Consider the following 22657-nt stretch of genomic DNA (forward strand, 5'->3'; position numbering starts at 1 on the left):
CTGTGCTTTTAACACCATTAAACAAAACATATGCTGTTCGATTAGACAAATAGCCCTTTATCCATTTCAGTTATTTTCCTTGTATTCCCAGCTCGGCAAGCTGTTCCAGTATGATTTCTCTGTTTGCTGTATCAAAAGCTGCTGCTAGGTCATGAAGACTGTTTGAGGGGAAGCTTCAATATGTGCGAAGTACTCAGCAAAACAGTGTTGTATACTGAGCCCAGGCATAAATCCAAACAGTTGAGGTGACAGGTGCCCCTTTATACGATACATGAGTTGGTTAAGAACAATACGTTCAAGCACTTTACAAACACACGATGTTAGAGATATGGGTCTATAATTATCCGAGTGTGGTTTAGGGATAGGAACAATGACACTCTTTGTCCAAGCATCAGGTAATACTCCTTCACGTAAACTCATTCTGTACAACACTAATAGTGGATTACCTGGTACGTGTGAGACTAATCTCAGTAGACTGTAAGTAATACCATCCTCTCCAGGAGCAGTTGATTTTCCCATCTTTAGTGTATGATTTAATTCCCATTCAGTTACATCATTAAGGTCCGACATGTCGATAGCTGTACAGGCAAGAGTGCCTGGGCCTTTCGTAGGGCTAATTCACCCTACGGGCCCTGGAAAACCCGTGCGCCCAGTCGTACAATGGCTACTTCTTCCGAGCTCGCTCTTGCCTTGTTGAAGCCGAAGGTTGTTCGTTGCCCCTGCCTCAGGGAAACGATCATCCGTACTTCCTCAGCCACACTGCCTATTCGGTCGGGAACACCACAGACCCGGAGTCTTGCGGCCTTGTTCTCCACTTGTACTTCACTTTACTCATTCCTTATCTGTTGATCTCAAAAATCAGGCAGCACTTGCATTGCATGCTCGATTCTCCTTACTGCAATGAGCCATGTTGGTTGCTTGGTTGGAGGCCCTGGAGCTGCCCCACTTGTGTTTTAGGGACCAGGATTTGAGAGCGTTGGTCGCTTCGACATTGGTTCTTTCCCTATGCCTCTTTCCACCAACGACTGGTTGGTGTAGGCTGCGTCAATTTCTCTCCCTCCCTCCTGCGGCTTTGCTCCAGTTACGGTCCCACCTTAAGCTGTTGAGGGGGGACCCGGGTCACTCGGTGGTTGCTAGAGCAGCTGTGTGGGAACCTGCACTCTGCCCTGCTGGTTTATCAGCTGGGCAAGGTTTGGCTTCGGAGGCTGTTCTGGTATCTTTGGAGCAGCCTCTTTCGTCGCTCTTGCGTTCGCTGGGTTGGTTCCCCGGTGTCCTTGCGTCAGTTGCTGCATATCCAGCTTCCTCTTTGGGGGTTTTGGGGTTTGGTGCCATGGTGCCTTCCTCTAGCCCAACAACTTGGGCTGGAGGGTACAGCAATGGTATCGCTTCATGCAGGTTAGTGTTCAATCCCCAACCATCCAAGTTGTTGGGCACCATTCCTTCACCTATCCATTCCATCCCAAATCCTTATCCTAACCCCTTCTAATTGCTATATGTATAGTCATAATGGCTCGGCACCTTCTCTTCATAGTTCCCTTCCCTTTCCCCTCACTTGATGTGTTCATGGACGCCTCGTCTCTCGATTGAGGCTTTCTGACCAGTGCTCGCCAGGCCAGCCAGGGGCGTTGGGCGCTCCCTTTCCTTCGAACTCACAGCATGGTGTGAGAGTTTGCAGCTGTGTGGCAGGCGCTACGACGGATCCGGCTTCCTCGGGGTTCGATGATCTGGCTCCATTCGAACTGCTCCCCTGTGGTTCAGTGTCTCAAACGGGGGGATGGAGGTCTCATCAGTCCGTGGTTTTGGGGCTAGTCACTTTGCGTAGCTCTTCTGCTGAGTTCTTGGTGTTTAGCTCTATGCTCTGTTCACATTCAGGATGTGTCCAACGTCCTGGCTGACAGCCTGTCATGCTTCATTCTTCTTTTCACAGAGTGGACGGTCAATGCCGCCTCCTTCCTTTGGCTTTGTTGGATGTATGGTGCCAGGGGGTGGATCTATTCGTGTCGGTTTGGTCTCGGCGTCTCCCATTATACATTGCGCCATTCCCCAACTGCGAAGCTCTTGCGGTAGATGCTTTTCGGTCCAGCCTGTTGCTCTGGATTCTGGATCGACTGAATTTATATCAGGAGTGAGTGGTTCTCTGGCTCCATGGTGGCCGGCCCAGCCTTGATATCAGACGCTGCTTGCTCGGTGTTGGAACCCGGGCGTTTTTTTGCGGCTCTGCCTCTTTCAGCAGGTTGGGCCTGTGAGGTACCTCACTGGTCGCCTTACTGCTTCGTATTATGCGACTGGTCTTGGTTGATCATCCATACTTCCTCATAGCTCCGTACATGGAGCTATCCAGGCTGACACATGTGTATTGCCATTTGTATGGTGATCAGGTGGCTTCTCTGATGGTGTCCCACCTGTAGTCTTCTTCTCACCAATAGTATGAAATTCATGGAGGTTTTTCCATCATTTTCCCTCTCTTTGTTGGTTTTCATTGATTTCGGACCAGGTTATTTGTCTTTTCGCTCTTTGATTTTTCTGGATCGGCATCTCATGCCTAATAGCATCGCTTCATATCGCGCAACTTTGGTAGAGCTGCTGCTGCTTGCATTCAGGACGGATGCTCTTTCCGCTTAGTTCTGCAAGCTTTCTCATGCGTTTTTTCACCTCCGACCTACTCATGTGCCGCCTGAGCTTTCTTGGTCTTTGGACCCAGTTCCTTTCTTTTCTTTCTTCTCCTCACTGTGTTGTAGCCCCTTTGGTTTGGAATTGCTTTCGGGAGGCCTTGTTTATTTGGCCTTGGCCTCTGCGGGTTGGGTTGGGGAACTTCATGCTTTCCTTCGATGCCGGGGGTTCTGTTCGTTTGTTCCAGGTGGTAATTTTGTTCATTTGCAGCCTTCTTTCTCTTTTTCTGGTGAAGAATGGGATGGCTGGCTTCCAGAGGGGTCCACTGGTTGTGGATGCTTGATTGGTTTGGCTGGGGGTGTGTCAAGTGTTGTAATTACCTAAGTGTAATTACCTAAGTGTAGTTACAGGATGAGAGCTACGCTCGTGGTGTCCCGTCTTCCCAGCACTCTTTGTCATATAACGCTTTGAAACTACTGACGGTCTTGGCCTCCACCACCTTCTCACTTAACTTGTTCCAACCGTCTACCACTCTGTTTGCGAAGGTGAATTTTCTTATATTTCTTCGGCATCTGTGTTTAGCTAGTTTAAATCTATGACCTCTTGTTCTTGAAGTTCAGGTCTCAGGAAATCTTCCCTGTCGATTTTATCAATTCCTGTTACTATTTTGTATGTAGTGATCATATCACCTCTTTTTCTTCTGTCTTCTAGTTTTGGCATGTTTAATGCTTCCAACCTCTCCTCGTAGCTCTTGCCCTTCAGTTCTGGGAGCCACTTCGTAGCATGTCTTTGCACCTTTTCCAGTTTGTTGATGTGCTTCTTAAGATATGGGCACCACACAACAGCTGCATATTCTAGCTTTGGCCTAACAAAAGTCATGAACAATTTCTTTAGTATATCGCCATCCATGTATTTAAATGCAATTCTGAAGTTAGAAAGCATCGCATAGGCTCCTTGCACAATATTCTTTATGTGGTCCTCAGGTGATAGTTTTCTATCTAGAACCACCCCTAGATCTCTTTCTTTATCAGAATTCTTTAAAGATTTCTCACATAATATATAGGTTGTATGGGGTCTATGTTCTCCTATTCCACATTCCATAACATGACATTTATTAACATTAAATTCCATTTGCCAGGTGGTGCTCCATATACTTATTTTGTCCAGGTCTTCTTGAAGGGCATGACAATCATCTAAATTTCTTATCCTTCCTATTATCTTAGCATCATCAGCAAATATGTTCATATAATTCTGTATACCAACTGGTAGATCATTTATGTACACAATAAACATCACTGGTGCAAGAACTGAACCCTGTGGTACTCCACTTGTGACATTTCTCCATTCCGATACATTGCCTCTGATTACTGCCCTCATTTTTCTATCAGTCAGAAAATTTTTCATCCATGATAGAAGCTTACCTGTCACCCCTCCAATATTTTCCAGTTTCCAGAACAACCTCTTATGTGGAACTCTGTCGAAAGCCTTTTTTAGGTCCAGATAGATGCAGTCCGGTACCCTATGCCCCTGTTACCTAGCAGTAACATCCAGGTACCTATTTTAGGTACCTGGATGTTAGTCAGCTGTCACGGGCAGCTCCTGGGGGTGGAGGCCTGGTCGAGGACCGGGCCGCGGGGACACTAAAAAGCCCCGAAATCATCTCAAGATAACCTCAAGAGAAGACAAGGAACGAACCAGCAACCCAATTGGGCTACAAGTAGCCCAAACAGGCACCCCGGACAGGGAGTAGGTAAAGAAAACGAACAGTGCCGAGACCGAGGACAAAGAAAATACTGGAACAAAAGAGCGAAACAGGACCGAAAACCCAGGATAAACCCGGAAGGGGACCAACAAGCCCAGAAAAAATGGAGGAAAGCCACACCAAAAGATGCCAGACGTTCCAAAAATACGGAAAGTAGCGAAACCTTCCCGAACCTTCGAGAACATCCACAAGCAAACAGAAATCATGAAGGCACAGAAAAGCACAGTCGCACCCGAGACCAAAAGTCATGCAGAACCCCCAAAAAGGAATGGGGAACATGACAGGAAGTCCGTCCCAAGAAAAGGGGTGAAAAAAACGCAAAGAGCACCCACGAACAGGACGGAACCAATGGACTCAAGGAACAAGGAACCGAGCCCGGGGAGGGGCTGATGCCCAACAACTCGTACGAAGAGGGGGAAAGGAAAAACTCCACTCCTCGCAACCGCAAGCCCCGCTCGAAGGGTAAAATAACCCCAGCAGGGACCAATGGGGCCCAGGGTCCCCCAGGCAGCCCCTCCCCAGCCCCCGTTAACCCACACGCCAGGCCCAGAGGCCGAGCCGTCCCCCCTAAGCCCCGGCCACAAGAAAAACCGGGGCAGCCGCGAAAAATAGCAAGGAAGGGAGCCCACTGGCAGACTCATACAACATGGCTGGAGGAACAGGCTCGAATGCCCCTGTCACTACCCCAGAAGGGGAATTCCCCGAGACTGCCCGAGTCTCAAAAGCATCGAAGCCCCGCCCCGACCCTGAGCCCACAGACGGTAAGAACCCGGATGCAGGGAGAAAGGGGAGGGGGGAAGACAAGGGGCGTGGAAGAAAACCGAAGCAACCAACACCCCCAAGCCCCGTCACCAAAACGGGGCAGCTTCGGGGCTTCCGGGGAGCAAACAACCTAGGGCATTGCCAACCGAAACACGATGCGCAACGCCTGTGCTGCCTGCACCCACATAGTCAGCATAAGTCTGGGTAAGCAAGCCACAAACAAGCAACAAAACTCACAGGGCTCCGGGCCGAAGATGCCACCGACCCCACAGGCAGCAGACAGAGGCAAAACAGTGAGAGTCACCCTGAGACAAGGGGACAGAGCAACCCTCGAACTCGCACAAAGCAAGGGTGGGGGGGCACCCCGGGGTCACATCCATCGGACCCACACATCCCCGTGGGGATTCCCAGGGTCCTGAGCGCTTACTTGAAGAGGACTCATGCTTGGGTAAACCCAGGCAGGGTACTGCTAACCGGCGCCCAAGACTACCAAACAACCTTCCAAGAACTGAACCCCCCTGACGTGTACACTCATGGGGACCTAGCAGGGGGAACCACTTGAAGAAGGAAGAGGACTCAGTACAGGGGACAGGGGGCAAGAACCAAGGCAGACCCACCCACCAGGCAGAAAACAAAAAAAAAAAGAAAACCCTGCAAGAGGTCAGCGTACCCAGGCGGAACAGAGCCGGCCGCTATGATAGGTGAAAACTAGCTGCACAGTACGCTACACCCCGCCAGTGCAAACTGCCCCCTACCCCAAGGCGAACAAGGGAGACAGAACACACAAGGGGTGGCCCAAAACCAAGCAGTAAACAACCTAGCAGGGGCAGAACCCAAGGAACTTGTGGAAGGGAACCCCAAGCCCCAAGGGCAGTACTTACAGGGCACCTAGGGAAGGAAACCCTAGGTGCATGCAGCCCGAGTACTGAAGAAACACTCCCGGCTCATGCACCATCTAGAAGACAGACACCACACTCTAGGTACAGTGCTGAAACAACCACCGGAGCTGGAGCACATGACCTCAGCCTTTAGCATCAGCCTTAGAACTGGGGGTGGATAGCCGGCGCGATGGATGGGTCTGGGGCTCTCCCTTCCCCCTCCCGGGAAGGGGGAGCTGCGCGGACAGCGGAGCCGCGACGTGTGATGTCATGATTGTTTGCTCGTTTATTTTAGGGGAAGTTCTATCCACTTGTTCGGCTTGTGGTAGCAATTTCTACCAGAATAGGGGTTTGTTTTGGGATGCATACCTTTCTGGGTACCTAACCCGGTCGATGGCAGACATAGAATGCTTCCAACCACATGGGGGTTTCTATAGGCCATTGCTCCCCTTGCCTCTTCTGAGGGGGCCAGGTTCTGGCTCGTGGTCCCCGGTAGGCCCATAGAGCTCCATACACATGACTGATGCCAAAGTCTGATATAGCATATCAGCCAAGTAAGCTCCGGCGAGCCGAAGGGGCTCTCCCCAGAAAAGTTAAGATTTAATTTATGACTGGACAATGAAGGGCGGTGGTGGCTTACCATGTAAGGGCGTGCCGATGCCAAAACATACCCAATACCAACCTACGGTTTTATCAACCACCAGACCGGTATTTGAGGCTCCAGATACCAGTCTTCAAAACCGGTTGTAGGACCCGGCAAAACGATAAATAAGAGGCTGTTATATCGAGTGGATACTAGCATATATCCTATTGGATAGCTTCAGGGAGCCTCCAGGGCTCACCCAGAAAATAGCGTTTCATTACATTCAACGCTGGTTTTTTTCTACTTCCTTGAACATACTGTCAATGAAATTGCATTGAATTTGCAGTACTATATACATATTTCATGATAAATATATTCTCAGTCACGGTAAGCTTGTGAAAACAAGTTAAACTTCTATGTAACTTACTGAGCCAATGTTGTAGAGTGTAATTGTTCCACCGGTGACATCCTGAACTCTGAGAGATCCTCGTGATTCCAAATTCTGCAAGCGGTTCAGCTCAGCAGATACTTCTAGCAATGTTAGCCCCTGAACACCCTTTATGTTGGGTACTACTAGGCCCTTACTGGTATCCATGGCAATACCAATGTTGTGACTTGTCTATGTAGAAAATAAACAAAATATTTAGAAAAACCAGACTGAGCCAATAAGGCATATGCATGAGCATAGTTATTCATTTGCTCCCTAAGGAAAGAATCTGCTCAACCAGAAACAGAATTTATGAAGACAGGTAGGATTATGGGGGATACTTTCCGATGGCACTGGAGAAAATCTCAAACTTTAGAGCATAATCAAAGGTGCATCCATAATGACTAAGCCTTATCATATCCTCATTTGGCAGCAGTGATATCACATTCTTCCTGACAAGCACAAATTTGCAAACGGTAACTGTGCAAATTCATCAAATCCCTAAGAGTAAATTTATGGTCATCATGGCCTAGTTCAACCAATTCTAGTCTAGCTATTATTTAACTATGAAACATAGAATATAAAATGTTTTCAATGTAAAATTGTTGTTAGAGAATAGTTCAATTAAAATAGAATCCAATCACTTAGCAGTTTTTAAAAGTAATTTGAAAATACAGGGATACCTCGGTTTAAGAGTTTAATCCGTTCCTGGAGACAGCTCGTAACCCGAAAACTCGTAAACCGAAGCTAATTTCTTCATAAGAAATAATGGGAAATGAATTAATCTTTTCCTGGCTACCCAAAAACCTCAATTCAAACTAAATTTTGTACCTAATTCATCCAAATCTACACTACAAAAGTATATTCAAGTTATTACTTACCCTTGCTGATGACTCTTGTTGATGTATGGAAGATGGTGAGGAGGGGGAAGGAGAGGTGTTACTGTTTGGAAGGGGAGTCCCCTTCTTTTATAACATCAGGCAGTAAAGATTTTTCTGGAGTGTACTCTCTGGCACGTTTTGCCTGCATACCACTAGGTCCTGGTTGTGGCTCACTGCTTGATTTTCTCACAACGAAACAATCCATTGAAGATTGTTTTTCCCTTCTTTGCAACACTTGTCTGTAGTAAGACATCACAATGTCATTTAAAAGGTCAATGCAATGACTTGCTACAGCTTTATCTGGGTGAGTTTTTTCAACAAAACTTTGCAGTTCTTCCCATACTTCACACATTTTCTTAATGAAGAAGGGACATCCTCTACTGTCTCTTCTCAACTATTTTCTTGGGTTGAACCTTACCACTGGCTTTCTTGGGACCCATGGCAAGATATATAATAGCAACTTTTATGCTCAAATGGCCAAAAATCTGACAAAAAACTGTAAATCCTTGTGAAGAATTCAGATGGGATAGTCACTGGGCGCAAGGCTCTGGTAAACTGAGGTGCGATCGTTGTGCCACCACACACTAGGTCGGCCCGTACGCGTATCAACACCCTCGTATCCCGATCCAAATTTTCTGAGCAAATCCTGCTCGTAACCCGAAAAACTCATAACTAGAGATGCTCGTAATCCGAGGTACCACTGTAACACCATTGACAGTAGGCTTTAAAATATTCTAGGGGGATCCAAATCAACATCAAGAAATACAAGACCAATTAGCAAAATGCTGTACGTATAATAACGTTTTGTCTGGTGCGCCATTTCTAACTCACCTTATATGTAATGTTTTCACAATTTTCATCCACTGAAGAATTGAGAATTGGGAAATGGGAAAGGGCCATTGATGCTGCTTTGATGAAGACAGACATGTACGAGAAATGTACACCGTGGACAGCAGCCATATTCTTCAGTTTATCATGCAGGTTAACCAGCACAGTCATGTCAATTTCATCACAATACCAAAATTGGGGAATTTTCTGGGGAAATAATATTTTTCAGGTTATCAGTAAATAAATAGTCCAAAATCCAAAATACAGTGGACTCTTGATATTGGACAGTAGACTGCACATTCACCACAAAAAGCTAAAATACTATGCAGTAAACATTCAGTGCTACATGGTCAATGTATCACTGCAAGTGATCAGCACTAATATATTCATTATATTATAGCAATGTTTTTTTAAGAAACTACACATATGGATAAACAAAATAAACTAAATATAGTATAGTACTGTACTGTATTATATTTTACAGCACTAGGAACATGTAACAAAACAGTTAACAAAAAAAATGAAGCAAGATTAGTGACAGGTGGAAAACCTAGCAAAATAAACAGGGAAATGATATGAACTCCATATGAATTGGTTTGTGACAATATACATCCTGGAGAAGATGAATATCATTACATTAAAGAAGCAGTACCAAAGATAAAATATAATTATTTACCACTGCAGATATCCTATTCTTAATCACAGCTTTTTGAAAATCTTTGACTTTTTCGTCCTTGTCCTCTCCCAAGATGAATGGCACGGATGGTGGCATAGAGAGTTGGACATGAGTAGCAGCAGCTGGAGGGACCGCTGCCGGCCCACCTGCTGGGGTGGCTGATGCCGGTCCACCTGCTGGGGTGGCTGATGCCGGCCTACCTGCTGGGGTGGCTGATGCAGGCCCACCTGCATGGATCAAACCACCTAGATTCAAAATCGAAAACATACTTGAGCAAAGATCAGCAACAGTACTTTACTTATGTGACAGCTAAACCAATACATCTATTTTTTCATAAAATCTTCTCAAGTAACAGTGAACATGGTAATTAGTGGATAATTAACTAAGGTCACTAACATAATTGTATAGTTTGGGTATGGTTATCTGAATTTCAATCAGTGTCATATGACATTCTGTAAAATTATTCAGTGATTTTCTTAGATATTCAAGAATTGCATAACATTCTACAGTTATTTACTTTTGAGTCCTTAATTACCAATCAGACAATCAGTAGCATCATCTGGAAAATTTAATTAAATGAACTGCAAATCAAAGATTGAGATACCTGTAATAGCTCAAGACATTCAACACAAAAACTATTCTTTAAATTTAAAATTATCATCATCAACTGCAGTGTAGTGCCATGACTACAAAAGAACATGAAGCAATGCACAGGCTTATGATCACACGATCATATTTTTCTGTGCAGGACTGCAATGACATGATTATATCTTACTGTACAGGACTATGATTACAGGGTTATATATAACCATACAGGACAGTGATCACAATTATATCGTGCTGTGTAGAACTGATCCTACAGACCAAAAAACCAACAATGAATGTAATGAAATGCCATTTTCTGGGCGAGACCCGGAGGCTCCCTGGAGCTATCCAAAGTCCATATCATTAGACTTTGGCATCAGTTAGTGTGTATGGAGTTCTAGGCCTGCCGGGGACCATGAGCCAGAACGAGGTGCTGCTTGCTCGGTGTCCGAACCCTGAGGTTTTCCGTGGCTCCGCCTCTTCCAGCAGATCGGTCCGGTCCGTCACGTGGCTGGTTCGATGTTCTCCTAAGTCTTCATGTATGGTATTTTTGACTCGAGTTTATCATCATCTCTATGGTGGTCAGGTGGCTTCCTTATTAGTGTCCCACCTGCAGGCTTCATCTCGGCGGCAGTATGAAGTTTCCTGGCAGTCCTTCCGGTTCTTCTTGCGTCTTCGTCATTGTGCTTCGCTTTCTGTTAGGGTGGTGTTGTCCTTTCTCTCTTGGTTGTTCCAGGACCGTCTTCTTATGCCTAACACTGTTGCCTCGTATCGTGCAGCGCTGGCGGAGCCGCTGCAGCTTGCTTTCGGTATTGATGTCACATCTGTGCCATTCCGCAAGCTATCTCGGGCGTTGTTTCACCTCTGGCCTGCTCATGCGCCGCCTGAGCCGTCCTGGTCATTGGACAGGGTGCTCTCTTTTCTTTCTTCTCGTTTTGCTGTGGGCCCCTTCGGTTCCGGATTGTTTTTCGAAGGCTCTTTTCCTGTTGGCATTGGCCTCTGGGGTTGGGTTGGCGAGCCCTCTGTTCTCCTCCGGCACAGAGGTTTCTGCTCTTTCGGTCGGGGTGATCATTTTGTTCGTCTGCAGCCTTTGTCTTTTCTGGCGAAGAATGAGACTGCTGCTTTCCGAAAGGGTCCCTGGGTTGTTGATGCTTGGTTGGTTAGGCCGGGGGTGCATCTTGTTTTGTGTCCGGTTGCGCCGTTATTTGCACGCCACGGCTTCTGTATCCGTAGACGCCCTTTGGGTTGATCTGGTTTCCCTTCTTCCCTGTTCGAGGATGCAGGTCTCCCAGGTTGTCCGCAGGATAATTAAGGCTAGCCAGCCTGCAGTCTATCCTCGTGCCCATGACGTCCACAAGTTCGCGGCTCTTGCCGCTGTCTTTGGCAATATGTCCTGGGCTGACATTCGGGCGCGGGGATTTTGGCAGTCGAACAAGGTCCTGGCTGCTCATTACCTTGTAATTGTTCCTGGGCCCAGTCGGGCTTGTGTCACTTTGGGTTGGCGGATGCAGCCAGTTGTCTCGACTTCGCGTTGAGGAGTGAGCGGCAACCGCCTCCAGGGTAAATCTCTATTCTCTTTCCTCTGTGGGTAGTCAGCTCCAGGGAGCCGTATGGGCTCCCCCCCAGAAAACCAGCATTGAATGTAATGAAACACCATTTTCTGGGCGAGTCCCGGAGGCTCCCCGGCATCCCACCCTCCCTCCTATCGGCGTTTTTTTCGTGTGTTTTGACATCCAGCCTCAGAACTGGGGTGTGGATCGCTGGCATGGTAGGTCTGGGGCTACCCCTTCCCCCTCTCGGGGAGGGGGGGAGCTGCGCAGACAGTGGCGTGATGACGGGTGACGTCATACTAGTTTGCTCGTTTTTGTTTGGGGAGTTCTATCCACTTGTTCGGTCTTTGGTTGCAATTTTCACCAGAATAGGGGTTTGTTTTGGGACGCCTACCTTTCTGGGTGCCTAACCCGGTTGATGGCAGACATAGAATGCTTCCAATCACACGGGGGTTCTAAGGCCATTGCTCCCCTTGCCTCTCTGGAGGGGGACCAGGTTCTGGCTCGTGGTCCCCGGTAGGCCCACAAGAACTCCATAAACATGACTGATGCTAAAGTCTGACATTAGCATATCAGCCTAGTAAGCTCCGGGGAGCCGTAGGGGCTCCCCCCAGAAAAACACTGGGCGGAAAGGGGGGGGGGGTTGCCAGGGAGCCTCCAAGTCTCACCCAGAAAACGACGTTTCATTACATTCAACACTAGTTTTCTGCCAGGACCCTGTTCGACCACCAAAAAACCTGTGCCCGAATGTCAGCCCAAGACATGTTACCAAAGACAGCAGCCAACGCAGTAAACTTACGAAAGTCATGGGCATGGGGATAGACCGCTGGCTAGCTAGACCGAATAACCCTGGGGACGACCTGAGAGACCCGAACCTTAGAACAGGGAAGAAAAGAAACCGGATCAACCCAAAGCGCATTCCCGGTCACTGAGGCCATGGCGCGCAAATAACAGTGGAGAGCCGCAACCGGACACAACACATGATGCACCCCTGGCCTGACCAATCAAGCATCAATAACCCAAGGACCCCTTTGGAAAGCAGCAGTCTCATTCTTCACCAGAAAAGAAGGAGACGGCTGCAAACGACCGAACTTATCACCTCGACCAAAAAAGCAGAAAACCCTGCGCCTGAGGAGAGCATGAAGCCCCCAACCCGACCCGCAGAGGCCAATGCCAACAAGAAAATAGCCTTAGAAAAACAATCCTGAACCGAAGGGGGCCACAACAAACTGAGAAGACAAATAAGAGAGCGCTCTGTCCAAAGACCAGGACGGCTCAGGCACCGCATGAGCAGACCGGAGGTAAAACAACGCCCGAGACAGCTTGTGAAACAGTGCAGAACATCAAAACAAAGTAAGCTGCAGCGGCTCCGCTAATGCTACACGATACGAGGCGACAGTATTCGGCATAAGATGATGGTCCTGAAACAGCCATGAGAGAAAGGACAAAACAAGCTTAACTGAAAGCGAAGTACAGCAATGGAGTGACAAAAAGTACTGAAAGGACAGCCAGGAAACTTCATACTGCCACCGAGATGAAGCCCACAGGTGGGACACCACCAAAGAAGCCACCTGATCATCATACAGATGGTGATAGACTCAAGTCAAAACGACCAAACGTGAAGACTTGAGGAGAAGATCGAACCAGTCCCGTAACGGACCGGACCGATCTGCTGAAAAAGGCGGAGCCATGGGAAAACCTCCTGGTTCAGACACCGAGCAAGCAGCGCCTGAAACCAAGGCTGGATCGGCCACCATGGGACCAAGAGGACTACGCGTCCCTGGTAAGTCTCCAAGCGAGCCAGAGCCGAAAGGACCTTTCAAGCTTTCGGTCGTGCCGAAAGGCATCGACCCCAACGGCCTCTCAGTCGGGGAAGGGCGCCACATATACCAGATACATCGAGTAAGGGGTCGGGTAGGCGCCAAGGAACTGAACCCCAAAAAACCCAAAGAGGGAGTCGGCGATGTAGCAGCCGACACAAGGCCACTTGGGTCTTGTGTCGAACCCAGCGATCGTGAGAAGCGGAAGGGCAGTCCCCAAAGGAACCAGAACAGCCGACGAAGCCAAACCCAACCCGGCGGGTAGACCATCATCGCAAAGTTCAGACTCCTGCATAGACCCTCGAGCAACTGCCACGTGACCTGGAAGCCCCTTCGAAACAAGCACATGCGGGACCACAGCCGAAGGAGAGACTCTAGGAGAGACAAGGAAGCGGTCCAAGACTCCCACACAAGACCCAGCCAAGTCCGAACCTGGGGGGGGGGGGACCAGATGGGGCTTCTGCCTTTTCACCAGGAACCCAAACCCGGCAAGGTGGGAAAGAACCAAATCCCTGTCGAGCAGCCATGCGGACCGACTGGGAGCACAGACCAGCTAGTCGTCGAGATAGGCCAACACCCAAATGCCTAAAAGATGCAGACGGGCCACCACGACCCGGATGAGGCATGTGAACTCACGAGGAGCCAGGTTCAACCCGAATGGGAGACTACAACAGCGGTCTCCAAGACGCCCAACAACAAAACTGAGCCAGTCCCTGAACCCCGGATGAATTGGGACGTGCCAATACGTGTCCTTGAGGTCCAGGGACATCATCCAAGAGTCCGGCTCCAACAGAAGCCGGACCTGGGAGAGAGTGGTCATCCGAAAGGAAGGGGAAGAATCCCAGGGGTTCAGATGGGACAAGTCCAGAATGTCAAGTCCAGACCCCCCAACACCATCGTAGGCCGTGGGAAAAACCCGAAAAGCTCACAAATTGTGAGACCCGTGCACCCCCATGGGGTTTCCCAGGACCCCTAGACTGGTATTGCTAAGGGGAAGCCCAGGCAGGGTACTGCTAACCGGCACCCAAATCTACCAACAAACTTCTAAAACTGAACTGCAGGGATGTGTCCACTCACGAGGGCCAAGCAGAGGGTACCACCAAAAACCGGAGGTCAAGACCCTAACACTATCGTGCGCTGGGCATGCGCGCCACCAAGTTAGAGGTCACGCCCCTGGCATGCGGGCGAGCGTGCGGGTAAGCTCGTGGTGACACTGAAATGTGTATACTTGTTTCAGTTTTCTCACCTTAATTCTCATGCTACATCATTCGTTTTGGTATCATTGTGTTCGCAAAAGAATTCCCTACAGGTGTATATGCATATAATGTCCAAAAGCCTGGCGTGACTCCCAACAGCAAAGCCTAAATCGGCAAAAGTTACCCGTGAGGGCACAAAATCATTAAAATGTGTTTACTCGTTTCAGTTTTCTCACCTTAATTCTCGTGCTACATCGTTCGTTTTCATATCATTGTGTTTACAAGTAAATTCCCTGCAGGTGTATATGCATATAATGTACAAAAGCCCAGCGTGATTCCCCGCAGGAAAGCCTAAAGTTACCCGTAAACGAGCACCAATTGGCACACCGCAACCTAATGTGTATACTCGTTCAGTTTGATAACATCAATTTTCGTGTTACGTGTTTAATTTTGATATCAAATTGTTCGCAATATAAAGGCGCGTATTTTAAAACTAGTCCCATAATAATAGAGCAATAACTGAAATTTTAACAAATATTTTAATTTTGTACGCTCATCATCCCAAAATTATTTATATCTTTCCAGTGTTCTGACATAAATTTTTGTGTTACATCTTTCATTTTGGTATTAAATTGTTCACAATGTAAAGGCGAGCATTTTAAAACTAGTCCCAAAATAATAGCACAATAAACAGAATTTTAACAAATATTTTAAAATTTTGACCAAAAACATATTTATATTCTTTCAAATGTTCTGACATCAGGTTTCTTGTTACATCTTTCATTTTGGTATCAAATTGTGCGCACTCTAAGGGTGTTTATGTTGAAACTATCCCCAAGTCGATCAGATAAAAAATTAATTTTATACAAATATTTTTGTATTGACACGAGCGCTGTCCACTGCTAGGACTCAAGAGAAAAAACCAGAGCTGAATGTAATGAAACGCCATTTTCTGGGTGAGCCCCGGAGGTTCCCTGGAGCTTATCGGGCTAATGTATGTTATATTAGACCGGGACATTAGCTAAGGAGTTCAGACCTACCAGGGACCAGCGCCAGAACCTGGCCCCTTCAGAGAGGTTTCAGGGAGCAATGGCCCTGGAAAACCCCTTGTGGTTGGGGTTTTCCTTATCTGCCATCGACCGGGGTTAGACACCCAGGGAGACAGTACGCATAACAAAACAAACCCCACATGGTAAAAAACTAAAACATAAAAACGAACAGAAAGGTAGAAACTCTCTACAATCACATGGAAACAAGCAATCACCACACTTTACTGCCGTGCCGATCGTCCGCGCAGCCCTCCCCGCCCCGAGAGGGGGAGGGGGGGACCTCCGGACCTACCGCGCCAGCTGCCAAGCTTCAGTTCGGAAACTAAGCTTCAACCAACGCGAAAAAACCGCCTACCGGTGGGAGGGAGGGTTGCCAGGGAGCCTCTGGGGCTCACCCAGAAAATGGCGTTTCATTACATTCAACGCTGGTTTTCTGTGGGGAGCCCCTACGGCTTCCTGGAGCTTCATACCCAAAGAGAAGGAAAAGAGAGGGCTAACCCAGGAGGCGGCCGTCACAAACTCTGCAATGCGAAGCCGAGCCAACAGGTTGCAACCTACGACCCAAGGCAACAAGAACGCACAGGAGATGACACCCATAAAGAATGGGCGGCCAAGAACCTGTGCGACCCTCAAATCCCTGCGCCCGAAATGAGCCCTAGACGTCACCAACACAGCAGCAAAAGCTGCAAACGTCTGAACAGCACGGGCGCAGAGACAGACCGCAGGCTGGAAGACTGAAAAACTCTGCGGACGACCTGGGAGACCCGAGCCCTGAAAACAGGGAACGAGGGGAACCGGATCAACCACAGCGCATCCTCAGACACGGTACGCAGGTAACGGCAAAAAGCACTACCGGACAACACAGGACGCACCCCCAGCCAAACGAATCAAGCATCAAGAACCCCTCCGGAAAGCAGCCGTCTCAACCGTCGCCAGGACGGAGAAAGGCTGCACACGTACAAATCTACCACGAGTACCAAAGAGCAGAAACCTGAACCGAAGGGGCTACCACAAACTGAGGAGAAGATAAGAAGGCACCCCGATCAAGGACCAGGACGGCGCAGGCGATGCATGAGCAGGTAGGAGGTGAAACAAAACACAAGAAAGCGTACGAAACGGGGCAGATGTGACGTCCACCCCAAATGCAAGCCGGAGCGGCTCCGCCAACGCCACACAAAACGAGGCGACAGTAAAAACATCAAATAACTGTAGTCCTGAAAACCCAACAAAGGACAAGACAACTCGATGCGAAAGAGACGACAACCTACGAAGAGCAAGAAAAAGTGCATAGAAACACCAGGAACGTCATACTGTCGCCAAGACGAAGCTCGCAGGTGGGACACCATCAACAAAGCCACCTGAACACCACAGAGATGGTGATACCCGCGTCAAAATACCAGACGCGAAGAGCCGAGGAGAAGGCCGAACCAGTCACTACAGGACCGATTCGACCTGCCGAAAGAGGTGGAGCCGTGGGAAAACGCCTCGGGTTCGGACACCTATCAAGGAGCGTCTGAAAATAAAGCTGGGCCAGCCACCAAGGAACCATAAGGACTGCTCTCGTGGGAATAGGCTGCAACCGAGCCAGAACCCGAAGCAACAGCTGGACCGGGAGAAAAGGAACAGGTACCCCCACCTCGACCAGTCCTGCTGAAAAGCATCCACCATGAACGCCTCGCAGGTGGGTAAGGGCGCCACATAAAACGGGCGACGCCTAGACCATGCCGACTCGAAGACGTCCATGGCCAGGAGTCCATACGTCCGACAGAGCCAACAAAACAAGTCGGCGACGACTGACCAATCCGCGAACAGAGGAATGAACCGAGACAGCTGTCCGCCAGGACGCAGGACATGAACCTCACGGTTAGCCAAACCCCGAGAATCCAGCAAACAAGCCACTAAGGAACCAACCCCAATGGTCAACACCTAAGAGAAACCCTGTGGTTCCGGCAAGACTGCCAGAGAACAGTCTGAACGGAACTGAATGGTAGAGCACCGAGTGACCCAAACCCTCCGAAGCGCAAACCAGACAGCCACGAACTCCCGAACCATGCTGTGAGCCTGACGGACGGACAGACTCCACCATTCCCGGCCGACCTGGTGAGCACTGGTTACAAAGCCCCAGCTGAGAGATGACCAGTCCATGAACACATCGAGCGAAGGCTCGGGGAGGTGCCAAGGCATGGAACCCAGAAAACCCCAAAGAGGAAACTGGTGACGCAGCACCAACACAAGATCCCCGGAGGAACAAACCCAACGATTGCAAGAGGCGGAAGGGGAGTCTCTGAAGGAACCAAACAGACACCAAAGTCAAACCCTACCCCGCAGGCAGACCGGCACGTCGAAGTTCAGACTCCCGCACAACTGCTCAAGTAACCGCTGAGCAACCCGGGACCCCCTCATGAACAGCCGAAGACGGGACCACAGCCGCAATAACACTTCTGGAGGGAAAGACAAGGAGTGGCCCAATAGCCCTAAACAAGGTCCAGGTCCGAACCCGGGACAGAAACAGATGGAATGGCCTCCAGATCACCAGGAAACCAAACCCGGCAATCTGGAAAGAACCACACCCCTGGCGAGCAGACAAGCGGACCGACTGGGAGCCCACACCAGCCAGTCGTCGAGGTAGGCCAGACACCGAATCTCAAGCAGACTCAGACAGGGCACTAAGATCCGGTGAAGATGCAAAAATACACCAAGTGCCAATTACAAAATTGGGAAGGCAGCAAAAGCAGCAAGCCTGAAGCCCCACCACCAACTGTGCCAGTTCCAGAAAACTGGAGAGGAACGTGAAAAGAAGTGACCTGGAGGTCCAGGGCCACCATCCAGGCACCCGGCCCCAACAGAAGTAGGACAGGAGACAACAGTCCTCCGAGGAGGTCATAGAATCCAGGGCGCAGACTGAAGAAGTCCAGAAGAACCGCAGATGTGAAAGGCCTATGACTGCAAAGAGTAGACTGGAACCCCAGAAGGATGGGGCAGATCGACCACGTCCAACGCACCCACTAAGATGACATGACGAAGTGCAGGGGAAGAAGCCCACCCCGCCAGCTCTGAACCCCCCTAAAGGGGGAGAAGCCGTCCACCGACGCCACCAGAGGCCGGAAGACAACCAAAAGCGCCCACCAACAGCGGGACCATGCGAGAGTCAACAGAGCAAGCGGCTCCCCTCAGCGCCCCGTCAACAGAGAAGGGAACAGAGCCCCTTCCAAAAGAAAAAGTACACATACACACATTATGTATATACTGTACACATACATATACATATACACACAAGGTATGTTACACACACGTGTGTATACACATGTGCACACACACACAGCGTACACATGTACATGCGTACACACACACACATACACTATAAAAAGAAAAGTACAAGTAGCCGACCAGTGGGCAGAGAGCACCACGCCGGCCAGGCAAAGAAGGCACAAAACTGCATCAAAAGGCCCACTTCGACAACAAAACCTCGAAGTCCCAGCACGACCACCACATGTGCCAAGACCCAAAAAGATCAGTCTGCAAGCCAGAAAGACCCCGGTACTCCAGAAGGCAGAACCGGGTCACACGAGGAAACAAAGCCCCCTGAACCCACAAAGGGGTCCCAAGAGGAAGAAACCTCCAGAACGAAACCAAAGAACCCAAAGGAACCCGGAATCGAACCAGGGGGAGCCCAAACCACCACATTTGCCGGCGGAGAACACCACAGAAAGGCAAAGCACAGCCCCCAGACAGAACCCCCAGGGAAACGGACATAACAGACCAAAAACCGAGGGACAAAGTGTGGGAGCAAGCATAACAGCCAGGGACACTGAGCCCAAACCCAAGGGCCCCAGACCCAAAACAGACAAAAAGGGAAACCTGGTGTAAAATCAACACCCAAACATCCCCAGAGGAACAGGAAACAGGCAAAAAACACCAGAAAAGCAAAGAAACGACAACAGGAGAATAAAACCCTTGAAAAAAGGTGAAAACTCACCCAAGAAGCTCACTCACACACCCAGGCGCATGTAAACAAACCGCAACGCCGCCCTGGTGGCCATGCCGGAAAACCGGCAGACGAAAATAGCCGCCAGAACAGAGGACTGTAACCGACACTAAAGATACGAAAACATGCCAGCAAAAGTGGAAAACAAGCAGACTGGATAGGCGAAAAACTCCGCCCAAAAGCAGAAAACCCAGGCAGGGGCAAACTGCCAAAGAACTGCTAGCAGGCATCCCCCACAGCCCTGGGAACCAGCAACAGAGGCTCTGGGGCAGAGCCGTCCTCCAAGCCCTCCACCCTTAAAGAAAAGGAAGAGTCCATGGGAAAGGCAGCAGGAAAGGGCTGCTGGTAAGACCCAGAATCCTTGGCAGGAGGAAGAGGCTCGAAAACCTCCGTCCCCCAACCCGAACGGGGCAGCCCCCAAAAACCGCCCGAGTCTCGGCCCCAACTAAACCCCGCCCCGACCCCGAAACCCGCAGACGGTCTGGAGCCGGGAACAGGGAGGGAAAGGGGCGAACAGCACCTAACCAAAACGGGGCGGCCTCGGGGCATCCGAGTGGGAAACCAACCTAGCATGATGCAGCAACCTAACCTAGCTTGCAACACAGATGCCACCTGTACTCTGAACAGTAATAACATCAGGAGAGTACTGGAGAACAAGCAGAGAATCTCTCGCAACTCCGGGTCAAGGTGTCAGTGACCCAACAGGCAGCATGACGGAGGTAAAAGTGGCGACTGTCACCCGGAGACAAGGGCACAGCAACCAACGATCCCGTACAAGACAGGTTGGAACCCGGAAGACACATTCAATGGTCCCCCGAGCCCAGACAGGGGTTTTCAGGGCCCGTAGGCTGACTGCTACGGGAAGACCGGGCAAGGTGTTGCTAACTGGTTAAGAAACCCAAACATAACAAGAGGGTAGAGGATAGCACTGAAAACCTCTGCGACGTGTACAATCACGGGGGCCTAGCAGAGGGCCGCCAAACACTACCAGTGGAACTATAGCCACACTGGGCAGACCCCCACCAGGCATGAAAATAAAAACAAAAGAAAAACCCCGCAAAAGTACACCGTCTCCAGAGGCAACAGGAACAGGTCGCCGCTTAGGTAGCAGGCTGTGCAACACCTTGACACTCTAACCAGCACAATACCAATCCCTACCCAGGGCCAAACAAGGGCCCCCAGACCCAGCTGGCCCCAAGGGCGAGGCAAATGCTGAGCAGCAAGAACCTCTACTGGAATGGTTCCCGAACACCCCAGGGAAGATAACCCTGTTACGCAAGGGCAGTACTCACAGGGCACTTAGGGAAGTCAGCCACTAAGCGCATGCAGCCCTGGCACTGATGAGGTACTCCTGGCCACCGCACAACACAACACACGGCAGTGAACGCCACACAAGGCAAACACCACCTAGGAAACTGAGACCAGAGAAGCGTCTATCCCGGTTGACATTAGCTTACGAACTGTAGCTTGGCAGCCGGCGCGGTAGGTCCGGGGCTCCCCCCTCCTCCTCTCGGGGCAGGGAGGGCTGCGCGGACGATCGGCGCGGCAGTAAAGTGTGATGTTTGCTTGTTTCCTTGTGATTGTAGGGAGTTTCTACCTCTGTGTTCAGTTTTTTGTTTAACTTTTTTACCATGTGGGGTTTGTTTTGTTATGCCTACCTTTCTGGGTGCCTAACCCCAGTTGATGGCAGATAAGGAAAACCCCAACCACAAGGGGTTTTCTAGGGCCATTGCTCCCTGAAACCTCTCTGAAGGGGCCAGGTTCTGGCGCTGGTCCCTGGTAGGTCTGAACTCCTTAGCTAATGTCCCGGTCTAATATAACATACATTAGCCCGATAAGCTCCAGGGAGCCGTAGGGGCTCCCCACAGAAAAAGTGGACGTGAGCATTGTCCACAGCCATCAATACTGCTAATATAACTAGGGTAAGGGAAGAGGGCAACGTATCCAGGACGAACAGAGCCGGCCGCTGTAATAGGTGAAAACTAGCTACGCAGTACCCTGCGCCTCCACCAGTGCAAAAACTACCACTTACCCCAAGATAAACAAGGGACAAAAACCCCCAACACACTCGGGGCAGTCAATCACCGAGCAGCAAAAGATCAACAGAGATAGACCCCAAGGTGAGTTGTGGAAGATAACCCCAAGCATCAAGGGCGGTACTTACAGGGCACTCAGGGAAGGGAACCCAAAGCACATGCAGCCCGAGTACTTGTGAATATTACTCCTAGCTTGCACGCCACCGTAATAGCAGTACTGAGATAATCTTGAGGTTATCTTGAGATGATTTCGGGGCTTTTAGTGTCCCCGCGGCCCGGTCCTTGAACAGGCCTCCACCCCCAGGAAGCAGCCCGTGACAGCTGACTAACACCCAGGTACCTATTTTACTGCTAGGTAACAGGGGCATAGGGTGAAAGAAACTCTGCCCATTGTTTCTCACCGGCGCCTGGGATCGAACCCAGGACCACAAGTCCCGCGTGCTGTCCGCTCGGCCGACCGGCTCCTCTGATTGTGCCTTACTGAACCTAAGGCACAGCACAACACAACACAAGAGAATCTGGAACTGGAGCCACATGACCATGCCACAATCACATCAGCTCAGAACTGGAGGGTGAATCGCCGGCACGGTGGATCTGGGGCTCCCCTTTCCCCTGCCAGGGAGTGGGGAAGCTGCGCAGACATGTGGCGTGGCTCGTGTGATGTCATGCTAATTTGCTCATTTTCATTTGGGGAGTTCTGTCCACTCGTTTCTTTCTTTTAGTCGTTTTAACCAGAATAGGGGTTCATTTTGAGGTGCTTACCTTTCTGGGTGCCTGGCCTTGAGGTTATCTTGAGAGGTTATCTTGAGATGATTTTGGGGCTTTAGTGTCCCCGCGGCCCAGTCCTCGACCAGGCCTCCACCCCCAGGAAGCAGCCCGTGACAGCTGACTAACACCTAGGTACCTATTTTACTGCTAGGTAACAGGGGCATAGGGTGAAAGAAAATCTGCCCATTGTTTCTCGCCGGCGCCCGGGATCGAACCCGGGACCACAGGATCACAAGTCCAGCGTGCTGTCAGCTCGGCCGA

General features: G+C 49.8%; 1 protein-coding gene across 4 annotated transcripts in view; it reads right to left on the reverse strand.

The window, feature by feature from the left end:
* Nucleotides 1-22657, reverse strand: part of LOC123769487 (lipoamide acyltransferase component of branched-chain alpha-keto acid dehydrogenase complex, mitochondrial) — a 64053-nt gene that overhangs the window by 14919 nt on the left and 26477 nt on the right. For 2 of the 4 annotated variants that reach the window (XM_045760629.2, XM_069308781.1), the window contains exons 5-7: nucleotides 9408-9652; nucleotides 8735-8938; nucleotides 7023-7214 (exon numbers count right to left, since the gene is read on the reverse strand). In XM_045760629.2, the coding sequence (XP_045616585.2) occupies nucleotides 7023-7214; nucleotides 8735-8938; nucleotides 9408-9652 (641 nt within the window). The remainder of the gene's footprint in view (nucleotides 1-7022; nucleotides 7215-8734; nucleotides 8939-9407; nucleotides 9653-22657) is intronic. The other 2 variants (XM_069308780.1, XM_045760631.2) reach the window with 2 other exon arrangements.

Source organism: Procambarus clarkii, chromosome 63, assembly GCF_040958095.1.
Source record: "Procambarus clarkii isolate CNS0578487 chromosome 63, FALCON_Pclarkii_2.0, whole genome shotgun sequence".
NCBI lineage: Eukaryota > Metazoa > Arthropoda > Malacostraca > Decapoda > Cambaridae > Procambarus > Procambarus clarkii.